The sequence below is a fragment of the Dendropsophus ebraccatus genome, chromosome 5, assembly GCF_027789765.1.
Source record: "Dendropsophus ebraccatus isolate aDenEbr1 chromosome 5, aDenEbr1.pat, whole genome shotgun sequence".
NCBI lineage: Eukaryota > Metazoa > Chordata > Amphibia > Anura > Hylidae > Dendropsophus > Dendropsophus ebraccatus.
This window is the reverse complement of record NC_091458.1, coordinates 4,778,904-4,792,414: the sequence shown is the minus strand read 5'-3', so window position 1 is coordinate 4,792,414 and position 13,511 is coordinate 4,778,904. Positions and strand designations below refer to the sequence as shown.

The 13,511-nt window shown below is 46.2% G+C and overlaps 2 protein-coding genes across 2 annotated transcripts in view; both read right to left on the bottom strand.

Moving 5' to 3' along the window:
• Positions 1-13,511, bottom strand: part of LOC138793356 (olfactory receptor 52K1-like) — a 91,506-nt gene that overhangs the window by 54,593 nt on the left and 23,402 nt on the right. The gene's annotated exons all lie outside the window — the stretch shown is intronic.
• Positions 10,965-12,101, bottom strand: LOC138793964 (olfactory receptor 52E8-like). The gene has a single exon (XM_069972731.1). The coding sequence runs from the start codon at positions 12,099-12,101 to the stop codon at positions 10,965-10,967; it is 1,137 nt and encodes a 378-aa protein (XP_069828832.1).

Sequence of the window (13,511 nt, the reverse complement as noted above, 5' to 3'; positions counted from 1 at the left end):
CTGTGACTACCTCTCTATACACATGATATACAGGGGGTGGGGTTGTGACTACCTCTCTATACACAGGATATACAGGGGGCGGGGCTGTGACTACCTCTCTATACACAGGATATACAGGGGGCGGGGCTGTGACTACCTCTCTATACACATGATATACAGGGGACAGGGCTGTGACTGCCTCTCTATACACATGATATACAGGGGGCGGGGCTGTGACTACCTCTCTATACACAGGATATACAGGGGGCGAGGCTGTGACTACCTCTCTATACACATAATATACAGGGGGCGGGGCTGTGACTACCTCTCTATACACATGATATACAGGGGGCGGGGCTGTGACTACCTCTCTATACACAGGATATACAGGGGGCGGGGCTGTGACTACCTCTCTATACACATGATATACAGGGGGCGGGGCTGTGACTACCTCTCTATACACAGGATATACAGGGGGCGGGGCTGTGACTACCTCTCTATACACATGATATAACACCTCCCTGACTCCAAAATGGCGATCAGAATAATCCCTGGATCAGCGTCCTACCACACGTCATCTGGTGCCCATAACCTGTCATATTATATTTATAGAGAAGCATCCGGCTCTCCCCTGTACTTATATAATGAATCAGCCATGGCAGCATCATGTGGCAGAGAGATTCCATAGTCTCACCGCTCGTACAGTAAGAGTTTATACCCCCGAGGTCCTCTCTTACCTGGTGAACATCCCCTTTAATATACTTATCCGTATCTCCTGTTCTCTTATCACTAGTGACTGTTCTATCCCCTCCGCCGCTCCCCCCAGTTCCATAATCTAGGCCCAGCTCCATCTACTCTGTCTCTACCTTCTATCTTGTAGTTGCCCTCCTCCCCAGTCTCCTCCCCAGTCTCCTCCATCCTCTCAGCCATCTTCTCCTCCAGCACAGCCGCCCCCTCCCCATGGAGATGCAGCCGTCCCACCGTAGAGCCTGTAACCAACACAGAGGAGTCCAGTTCTTCATGAACCTGAAGGCCCTGTTCACATTTGTTCGGGGGGGGATAGGGCCCTGTTCACATTTGTTCGGGGGGGATAGGGCCCTGTTCACATTTGTTCGGGGGGGGGGCTAGGGCCCTGTTCACATTTGTTCGGGGGGGGGATAGGGCCCTGTTCACATTTGTTCGGGGGGGGGATAGGGCCCTGTTCACATTTGTTCGGGGGGGGGATAGGGCCCTGTTCACATTTGTTCGGGGGGGGGCTAGGGCCCTGTTCACATTTGTTCGGGGGGGGATAGGGCCCTGTTCACATTTGTTCGGGGGGATGTGGGAACTTATCGCCTGTCTGTACGGGATTATCACCCTTTATTACCCCCAACCCTCATCTAATCAATGGGAATCAGAAAGTCATTAGCGGGGGGATGTCCCCTCCAGCATTGTATCACGCTTAGGACATCTCCCCAACATAAGTCCAACCTGGCGGCAGCCTCCTCCACATGGTTCCTTATATATCATCACAGGAGGAGTCACCAGAGGCTTTAATATCAGCCACACAGACGTGCAGTACCAGCCTCCCATCCAGGGGCGTAGCTAACATCTCCTGGGCCCTGGTGCAAGAGGTCAACTTGGGCCCCCCCCCCCCTTTCACGACCAAGTGATGCTACTGGTAGGTGTATGTGTGTGTATGTAAATATATATATATATATATATATATATATATATATACACACTCCAAGACAGATATTACCAATAACACCAGCATATAGGAAGTGAAAATATTATCACCATATATATTACCGCCATACTGTTACTGTATACTGAGACCAATATTGCCAATAATACAAGTATACAAGGGGCAAATATTACCGCCACACCACAACCACTACCACCATATTGTTACTGACCAGAACCAGTATACTGAGACCAATAAAACACAGTACCGGATAACAAGTAACAAATATTACCACCACATACTGACTAACACCGCCACATACTGACTAATACCACCACATACTGACTAACACCGCCACATACTGACTAACACCGCTACATACTGACTAACACCGCCACATACCGACTAACACCGCTACATACTGACTAACACCGCCACATACCGACTAACACCGCCACATACCGACTAACACCACTGCTGCTACTGAATAAGATCCACTGTACACAGATCACTGTCACCTCATACAGTCATATAGAGGTGGAAGCAGCTCCACACAGGCTCTATACACCATATACATTACAGTGCAGTTATATCAGGTGACTCACAGGGGGACGTCTTCTCTGATCAGAGTTCTTTCCTTTTCATCTTCTTCTCCATCCGTCCTGGGCCGTTATGAGAACTTCTCCGAGCCACAAATCCACAGAATCTGCCAGACAGACATATTAGTCTCCTCACACTGACACCATCCTCATCTCAATACACACTGCACATCTGTACTGTCCCCTTTACACCCTCATTTAGTAGGTATAGTATATATAGATGGCCCCCACTGCATGTTGCACCCCCCTTCCCTTATAGATGGCCCCCTCTCCCCCTCCCCTTATAGATGACCCCCTCTACCCCCATTATAGATGCCCCCCCTCCCATTATAGATGCCCCCTCTCCCCCCCCATTATAGATGCCCCCCTCCCCTTATAGATGACCCCCTCTACCCCCATTATAGATGCCCCCCTCCCCTTATAGATGGCCCCCACTCCCCCCCCCTTGAAGATGGCCCCCTCTTCTCCCCCCCTTATAGATACCCCCTCCCCTTATAGATGGCCCCCTCTCCCCCCATTATAGATGCCCCCCCTTCTCTTCCCCCCATTATAGATGCCCCCCCTTTCCTCTATGCTAAGCAGTATTTAAAAAAAAAACACACACAAACTCACCTGACAACCCGCTCCCCCGGCGATCCTCTTCTTCTTCAGGCGCTGTCCCCGGCTTATGCGTGGCTGCCGGGGGTGTCCCATCCTATCCCCGGCAGCGCGGCGCATCAGTGAGCTCCCTGTACGCCGGGGCTGTGACTTCTGACACAGGAAGCGTCTCTGACGTGCACTTCCTGTGCCGGAAGTCAGGGCCCCAGGCAGCTCACTGATGCGCCGCGCTGCCGGGGATAGGACGGGACACCCCCGGCAGCCGCGCATCAGCTGGGGGCCCGGACGAGCACGCTCTTGTGACCGCAAGCAAATCAATGCTTGCGGTCACAAGAGTAATTTAAGGGGGGAGCAGTGCAGTGGCAAGGGGGGTCCCTCGCGGGCCCCCCCTTGTAGCGGGCCGGGTCGCAGTGGCGACTGCTGCGACCCTGGTAGCTACGCCACTGCTCCCGTCCCCGGGGGCGCCAATCATCACAACTGTTCTCCTAGTTCCCTCTGACTATATTCATCAATCCAGGGAGACTTTTTTCAATGTCAGTATTTGATTTCATTAATAAGGTAAATAGTCCAGTGACAATGAAAAAGTAAGTGAACCCCTCAGAATTCCCAGTCTTTCTGCATTGCATGCAAATAAATTGTGGTCTAATTATTATCTACATCACACTTCTACACATAGGTGGTCTGTAGGCTTTTAATAAACCGTGAAACATATTGGATATTTTGGTGGCTCCTCTGGTCCCCAATGGGCTGTATTGTATGTATTGTTCTATGGATGGTATTCTGTGGTGTACTGTCCCTTTAACCCTTTGAGGACCAGGCCCAAAATGACCCAGTGGACCGCACAAATTTTGATCTTAGTGTTTTCGTTTTTCCCTCCTCCCCTTCTAAGAGCTCCAGCACTGTCAGTTTTCTATCTACAGGCCATGTAAGTGCTTATTTGTTACAGGAATAGTTGTACTGTGTAATGGCGTCTCTCATTTTACCATAACATGTATGATGGAACCCCAAATATATTATGTATGATGGAAACCCAAATATATTATGTATGATGGAACCCCAAATATATTATGTATGATGGAACCCCAAATATATTATGTATGATGGAACCCCAAATATATTATGTATGATGGAACCCCAAATATATAATGTATGATGGAATCCCAAATATATTATGCACAAGCCAAAAAGACAGAAATGGCTGCACATCGCACCCATGGCTGACACGAAAGCTTATTCAGCTACATTTAAAACCAACATCAGAAGTTAGTATATAATTTGGCCAAACTATATTGCCTCATGTACCACGTGCAGGTCTTCTGATACACATGAGTCCCTAACCAAAAAACATCACTGTTTCGGTCAGCGACCACAATCCCCGCAAAACGTGCGCAAGCAGAGAAGGGGGGGGGCACGGAATGGCCCTGCAACCCCATTGTCACAGGACCAGACCCTAAAGGGCCCCCCCGGACCCCGCAGGCGCCACCGGCGGAAAAAGTGGACGCCAAGCAACACAAGTGTGAACAAGCTCTTACCTCTCTCCATTCCTCTGCAGGTAGAATGGAAGAATACTAGGAGATCCTCCCCTTATGTACACAGGTGCTTCCTGCTAATTTGGATCACATGGGTCTTACACAGCACGAGTGCTAGCCACAATGAAAAAAGGGACAGAATACATAAAATATGCACAAGCCAAAAAGACAGAAATGGCTGCACATCGCACCCATGGCTGACACGAAAGCTTATTCAGCTACATTTAAAACCAACATCAGAAGTTAGTATATAATTTGGCCAAACCATATTGCCTCATGTACCACGTGCAGGTCTTCTGATACACATGAGTGCCTAACCAAACCTCATCACTGTGCCGGTCAGCGACCACAATCCCCGCAAAACGTGCGCAAGCAGAGAAGGGGGGCCACGGAATGGCCCTGCAACCCCATTGTCACAGGACCAGACCCTAAAGGGCCCCCCCGGACCCCGCAGGCGCCACCGGCGGAAAAAGTGGACGCCAAGCAACACAAGTGTGAACAAGCTCTTACCTCTCTCCATTCCTCTGCAGGTAGAATGGAAGAATACTAGGAGATCCTCCCCTTATGTACACAGGTGCTTCCTGCTAATTTGGATCACATGGGTCTTACAAAGCACGAGTGCTAGCCACAATGAAAAAAGGGACAGAATACATAAAATATGCACAAGCCAAAAAGACAGAAATGGCTGCACATCGCACCCATGGCTGACACGAAAGCTTATTCAGCTACATTTAAAACCAACATCAGAAGTTAGTATATAATTTGGCCAAACCATATTGCCTCATGTACCACGTGCAGGTCTTCTGATACACATGAGTCCCTAACCAAAAAACATCACTGTGTCGGTCAGCGACCACAATCCCCGCAAAACGTGCGCAAGCAGAGAAGGGGGGGGCACGGAATGGCCCTGCAACCCCATTGTCACAGGACCAGACCCTAAAGGGCCCCCCCGGACCCCGCAGGCGCCACCGGCGGAAAAAGTGGACGCCAAGCAACACAAGTGTGAACAAGCTCTTACCTCTCTCCATTCCTCTGCAGGTAGAATGGAAGAATACTAGGAGATCCTCCCCTTATGTACACAGGTGCTTCCTGCTAATTTGGATCACATGGGTCTTACAAAGCACGAGTGCTAGCCACAATGAAAAAAGGGACAGAATACATAAAATATGCACAAGCCAAAAAGACAGAAATGGCTGCACATCGCACCCATGGCTGACACGAAAGCTTATTCAGCTACATTTAAAACCAACATCAGAAGTTAGTATATAATTTGGCCAAACCATATTGCCTCATGTACCACGTGCAGGTCTTCTGATACACATGAGTCCCTAACCAAAAAACATCACTGTGTCGGTCAGCGACCAATGTGATCCAAATTAGCAGGAAGCACCTGTGTACATAAGGGGAGGATCTCCTAGTATTCTCCCATTCTACCTGCAGAGGAATGGAGAGAGGTAAGAGCTTGTTCACACTTGTGTTGCTTGGCGTCCACTTTTTCCGCCGGTGGCGCCTGCGGGGTTTGGGGTGCCCTTTTGGGTCTGGTCCTGTGACAATGGGGTTGCAGGGCCATTCCGTGGCCCCTCTTCTCTGCTTGCGCACGTTTTGCGGGGATTGTGGTCGCTGACCGGCACAGTGATGAGGTTTGGTTAGGGACTCATGTGTATCAGAAGACCTGCACGTGGTACATGAGGCAATATGGTTTGGCCAAATTATATACTAACTTCTGATGTTGGTTTTAAATGTAGCTGAACAAGCTTTCGTGTCAGCCATGGGTGCGATGTGCAGCCATTTCTGTCTTTTTGGCTTGTCCAAATATATTATGTATGATGAAACCCCAAATATATTATGTATGATGGAACCCCAAATATATTATTTATGAAGATATAAATAGGTGAAATCGTAAAAAAGAGCAATATGGTAAGGTTTGGGGGGTTCCTGTGTCTACGTAATGCACTATATGGTAACAGCGACATGATACTATTATTCTATAGGTCTGAACACAACCATATGCAGGTTACACAGATTCTCTAATGTTATAGATTTTTTTAATGAAATCCTTTTTTTTGGCAATTAAATATTAATAAAATGGACCTATTGTGACGCTTATAACAGTTTTATTTTTTCACCTACGGGGCTTTATGGGGTGTCATTTTTTCCGCCATGATCTCGAGTTTTTATTAATACCATATTTGTGAATATCGGACGTTTTGATCACTTTTTATTTATTTTTTTTAATATATAATGTAACATAAAATGGGTAATCCGCGCACTCTACGGTATATTATATGTTTATCTATTTATTTATTTTTATATGTTTTATTTATATAATAGGATAGGGGGGGTTATTTCAACTTTTATTGGGGGAGGGGTTTTGGGCTAGTGTAATAGTGTTTTGAACTATTACACATTTGAAGTCCCTTTGGGGGTCTTTTACATACACTAGTGTGATTACACACACTGATCATTGCTGTGCCATAGGCATAGCATTGATCAGTGTTATCCGCGCTCTGCTTATTGAGCCTGTCTGTGCAGGCTCAGTACAGCAGATCGCCGATCGGACCGCACGGAGGCAGGTGAGAGACCTCTGGCGGTCCGTTTTAACGATCGGGACCCTCCCGATCGGTAAGTGACAGGGGACTCCCCCTGTCACTTACACTTAAACGCCGCGGTCTCGCGGCGTTTAAGGGGTTAATGACACGCGGCAGCGCGATCGCTGCAGCGTGTCATTACCGGTGAGGTCCCGGCTGCTCACTGCAGCCGGCCCCCACCTCCTATGAAGCGCACTCTGCTCCGGAGCACGCTTCATAGCGGGAGAAACACCCAGGACGTAGAGTTACGTCATGGGTCGTCTGGGGACAGACTTCCATGACGTAACCCTACGTCCAGGGTCGTCTAGGGGTTAAGGTGATGTCAGTTTTTGCTGTTTTGCCATTTCCTGTTTCTGCATTTAAATATCTGTAACTCTCCCCCGGCAGCGATAGGTCATATCCCCCGGCTGCGATAGGTCATGTCCCCCGGCAGCGATAGGTCATGTCCCCCGGCGGCGATAGGTCATGTCCCCCGGCGGCGATAGGTCATGTCCCCCGGCTGCGATAGGTCATGTCCCCCGGCAGCGATAGGTCATGTCCCCCGGCGGCGATAGGTCATGTCCCCCGGCAGCGATAGGTCATGTCCCCCGGCAGCGATAGGTCATGTCCCCCGGCGGCGATAGGTCATGTCCCCCGGCAGCGATAGGTCATGTCCCCCGGCTGCGATAGGTCATGTCCCCCGGCAGCGATAGGTCATGTCCCCCGGCGGCGATAGGTCATGTCCCCCGGCAGCGATAGGTCATGTCCCCCGGCTGCGATAGGTCATGTCCCCCGGCAGCGATAGGTCATGTCCCCCGGCTGCGATAGGTCATGTCCCCCGGCAGCGATAGGTCATAAAAAAAAATTCAAAATAATTCTTGTCCCCTAACATCTGAGATGACACCTGTACACACATACAACTTACTTACATATAACATACCCTTATATCACATACCTATATATCACATACATATAAGATACCTGGATATATAACATACCTATATATCACATACACATACATTTAGCATACACCATACATATACCCATATATCACATACATATACCCATATATAACATACATATACCCATATATCACATACATATACCCATATATCACATACATTTAGCATACACCATACATATACCCATATATCACATACATATACCCATATATCACATACATATACCCATATATCACATACATATACCCATATATCACATACATTTAGCATACACCATACATATACCCATATATAACATACATATACCCATATATCACATACATATAGCCATATATCACATACATTTAGCATACACCATACATATACCCATATATCACATACATATAGCCATATATAACATACATATACCCATATATCACATACATATAGCCATATATAACATACATATACCCATATATCACATACATATAGCCATATATAACATACATATACCCATATATCACATACATATACCCATATATAACATACATATACCCATATATCACATACATATAGCCATATATAACATACATATACCCATATATCACATACATATACCCATATATAACATACATATACCCATATATCACATACATATAGCCATATATAACATACATATACCCATATATCACATACATTTAGCATACACCATACATATACCCATATATCACATACATATAACCCTGCGGTACCTGCTCCTGTACTGACCATTGCTGCTCCGGCCCAGTCTGGACCTGTTTCTCCTGATTCTTCAGGATTCTCATCTCTAACAAAGATCTGGGTGTCGTTCTTCAGTCACTATTCTCGTCATCATTCATTATCATCAACAGCAAGTATTCATTTCAACTCATTCCACCCAGTATTATATCTCCGGCACTACTACTCCCATCATTCAGTCTCCTTACTACAAGTAACGCTACCATCACAGCCTATTGCAGCATCACCCATTACTCCGTTATCTCCAAGTCCGCCTTATACCCGGTTGCATCCGGAGATACTGTTGCTATTGGTTACCACTGTTACAATAAACACAAAACTACCGTTGTTTCGGAACCCTGGCATTGGTCTAGTTATTGGTGCCCTGACTAGGGACAATGAGGAATTGCCCGGGCCCCGCATGGTTAGCTGCTATCCCTCGTGCCAATACAGTGACCTAACATCTGGCAACTGGCTACCCGGGTCCTACCCAGTACTACCACCTACTACTACCCTCAGCGGGAGGCCCCAGCGCATACACCATACATATACCCATATATAACATACTTATAACATATACCATACATATACCCATATAGCACATACATATAACATGCCCATGTATAACATAACATAATACATATACAGTAATATAGTATACACCATGCATATAAAATACCCATATAAAACATACACCATACATATAAACCCATATATAACATAATACATATATTATACCCACATACAACATACATATAACATGTTCACTTCACAGCTTCACATGTCATTATAATACACTTTTTAAAAATCTACCCCCAGGGATGGTTCCAGGATCTTTCATATACAGTGGTACCTTGGTTTAAGAGTAACTTGGTTTAAGAGCGTTTTGGTTTAAGAGCTCCAAGTTTTTCAAAATTGTGACTTGGTTTAAGAGCATTGCTTTGGTTTAAGAGCTCCATGTTCTGGGTGGGAGGGGGAGTGGAGGAGGGGCATGCTCTGTATAGCGGGGTCTACAGCCCTGTATTCTGACCCAGGAAGTCTCCCTCACCTTCCAAATCATAGCAGATCCCCTTCAGGCTGGGGCTTACATCAGGGGACAGGACTGTGGAGGTAATCTCTCCATAGCTGTAACCCCTCTCTCCCCGGACAGAGAGCTGCATGTATGTGCCCACATCTGTCCTGCTCATTCCTTCCTGCTCCCTGCAGTCTCTGTCCGCCCTTGTGTTTCCCATCCTCTCCATTACTGTACAGTAACTTATAATATCACAGATTCTGCTGTTTCTGAATGTTTGTTTCATCTGTTTTACATGTTATTCAGAATAATAAATCATTATTTTGGGGTGTGGAACCAATTGTCTGCACTTCTATGATTTTTAATAGGAAAATTTGCTTTGGTTTAAGAGCAGATTTGGATTACAAGCACGGTCCCGGAACGAATTATGCTCGTAATCCAAGGCACCACTGTATATATATATATATATATATATATATATATATATATATATATATATATATATTTTACACAGAGATCTTTTGGCCCTCTGATAATCCGTGAATCAGCAGTGTTTATTGTTCAATAGTTAAAGTGACCCTGTCCCCCTTTGTGCATTCTGACGTCTCTACTCAGGTGTAAGCGGTAAATGATGCAGTTTTCATACCTTATTTTATATTATACGTCGTGGTGCTTGTTCAAGTAAAAAGTCATCTTTTATCAACTGCAGATTGTGCTAAGTGGGTGGGGCTTCATGGTAACACAATCACTTAGCCCCACCCACAGTGCCACTGTTGGTCCCGCCCCTCCGCGACATCATAGGCACATAGACCCCGCCCCATCGACGTCCATTGGTATAGGCCGACCTAGAGGTCTGCAGTTGATAAAAGATGACTTTTTACTTGAACAAGCACCATGACGTATAGTATAAAATAAGGTATGAAAAACGCTAAACTTACCCCTTACACCTGGGTAGAGATGTCAGAATGCAAAAAGGGGGCGACAGGGTCACTTTAAGCATACAATCAGCGTTCGGCTGGAGAACAAGTCAGAATCTCCTACTTGCTGGCACCCACCACCCCTACCAGTGCTGCTCTCTTGTGGACTATATATATATATATATATTTCCGCCTCTTGTGGCTCTATAGCTATGCTGAACATCATAACCCGAAGGTTCTCTGTTGGATCAACCCAGCCTTGTAGTGAATGTTTGTTGCAATGGTCAACTATGCCATCCTATGGGTATGACCGATCAGTGATGAGTAACCTGACCTCAGAAGACATCGGGGACATCATCTCACCATTCATGGTCCCTACTCTGGAGCCATTATAAAAGAAATCACTTTTCTTCTGTACTAAATCGAAGAACAAACACCTTATTAATCTGAATGTGCGTAGAGGAGGAGAAAACCAAATTCCTCTTCTTCCAGGATCTTGTCAAGGAATCTCGGATCTCTTTGACTCCTAATCCGTAGATAAAGGGGTTTAATGTGGCAGGGATCATCAGGTAGATGGCATTAAAGAGGTTCTGGACATCATAGGAGATGAGTAAATGGATTCTGTAGACGATGGAGGATACCAGGGCACAGGTGTAGATGAGCATGGCTACCAGCAGGTGGGTGCCACAGGTGTGCAGGGCTTTTTGCCGAGCTTTACCAGATATGATCTTTAAGGCTGTATACAGGATGCTGGAATAGGAGAAGAGTAGTAGACTGGAATCCAGAATTGTGATGAAGATTCGAACCAGCAGACCAACAATTTGCGGCCTGGAGGTGTCGCCACAAGCCAGGCTCAGTAGCCCCATGTTCTCACAGACAAAATTCAGAATGATATTGGATTTACAGTACTGAACATAAGAAGCCAATATGACCATTGGGGAAACAAAAAGAGTGCTCCGAACCAGCCCGATGACAACCAGGTAGACCAGGGTCCAACTGGTCATGATATCATTGTATCGTAGAGGCTTACAGATGGCCACATACCTGTCCAGAGCCATCGACAGGATAATACCAGACTCAAAGATAGCCATGAAATAAACGTAGAACATCTGTATGAGGCACCCGGCCAGAGTGATCACATTCATATCGAAGGCCAAACCCAGGAGGAGTTTGGGTATGACGGAGGTCGTGCATGAGATGTTGACAGTGAAGAGGATGGAGATGAGGATATACATTGGAGAATGGAGGCCCCGTTCTACACAGATCTGGTATATCAATATGGAGTTACCCGTCAAGATTGTAACATAGATAGAAAGAAATGGGATCACCAAAAACTTCCTGCAGTCAAGAATCCCCGGAAACCCGAAGAGGACAAACTCTGTGTGAGAGAACGAAAGCTCAGTGTGGTTAAAGACGTTCATCCTTGGGTCATCAGGAAACCCAGTTATGACGTTGTAACCAGATACTACATTAGCGGAGACAACCATAATAAGTAGATGACTGACCACTTCTTCTGAGATCTCCAGATCTCCGGTCATCATGTGTCTCCTTCTCTTTGGTTGTTGGCCTCAGGGATTGTCATGTCGGGGGGTCCAAGTCTCATTAGACATAAAGAAAAATGTCTGGAAGGTCTCAAGTCATTGGTTCTCGGTAGAAGTCAAGAATCTTTCTAAAACATAATCAGACAAGATAAATAAGAGGTTGGTGTTATTGTTATACCATCGCCCATAAACTCTGAGGATGAGGAAGAGATCACCAGACGAATAAAAATACAACACATATCATAGTGGTGGGACATTCTAATAGCGCTACATGTTTTTGACTTTTCTAGAAAAATATTTCCTCCAGGAAACCCGAAAGCTGACATAAGGAGTTTTAGAGGCCATAAGGAGACTAACTACCCCCTCAGGCTCTCATCGCAGCCTTGACTTTGTCTACAGATCAGGATCTGGTTTGGATTGATAACCCAAGGTCCCTGTTTCAAGGCTTTAACCTACCAAAACAACAACCTATAAGTGGCACTACAGAGCTCGTAACCTTCTGGAGGACATTGTATGGTCACATTGCCCGATAGTGCTTGGTTATATTATAGACAACTCAACAAAAAACTCACACAGCCATGGACATAAAGCCCAAAGCTGGTCATACTGGGACCACCCACCTTGGCAAATACTTATGTAACAACTTTGGCCGACAACACCTTGTGTGACCGATGCTTTCACCTTGTCTGACCTTACATTGTCCTGCACATTGAAGATATGGATCCTGTCGGCTAGATGACTCTTTATAACTTTTTATGCCATGTAAGAGTTGATGGGTTTGTTCCAATGTGTCAGTGAAGGTCGTATAATAATAAATACGTTGGCTAATCTCGTGTCCTATCTATCCCTGGAGTCACCTATCACTGATATCCAGGTCGGTGTCTTTTCCTTCCATTTCCATCCACCTACCTCCATGTACGAGGCTCCTCTCCAGTGCTGAGGGTGATGGGGCGGCTGCTCTATATACTGTAGTATATACTCCTTGGACCCCGGTGGATTTCCTCTAATTACCGACAATGTGGAGAGACTGTGCCAGCTGAGTCCCATGTGTTGTGTGGGATAGAAGATCCCAAGGGAGTCATGGTAGACAGTATGGACTCCAGGAGCGCCCACTCATCCTCACAGCAGAGTCCTGTGACTCAGAGAATCAGTTCTTAGACCCCAAGGAGGGGACATCCATTTTGAAGCTCGTGACACCACAGATTGTATCGGGCCTTGTTCTCCCTTCAATGTTGTTCCAGTGCTTTGTACTCACACAGTCACCTCCACCACAGGATGAGCCTTTTGGCCTCCTTAGTTTTTGGCCTCCTGATGAGCCCATACAGTGGGGGAAACATAGTGAGACCCTGTAGCAGTGTTAGATGGGCACTATTGCTTGCTTGGAGTTTTGATTACTGATAAGTGTCT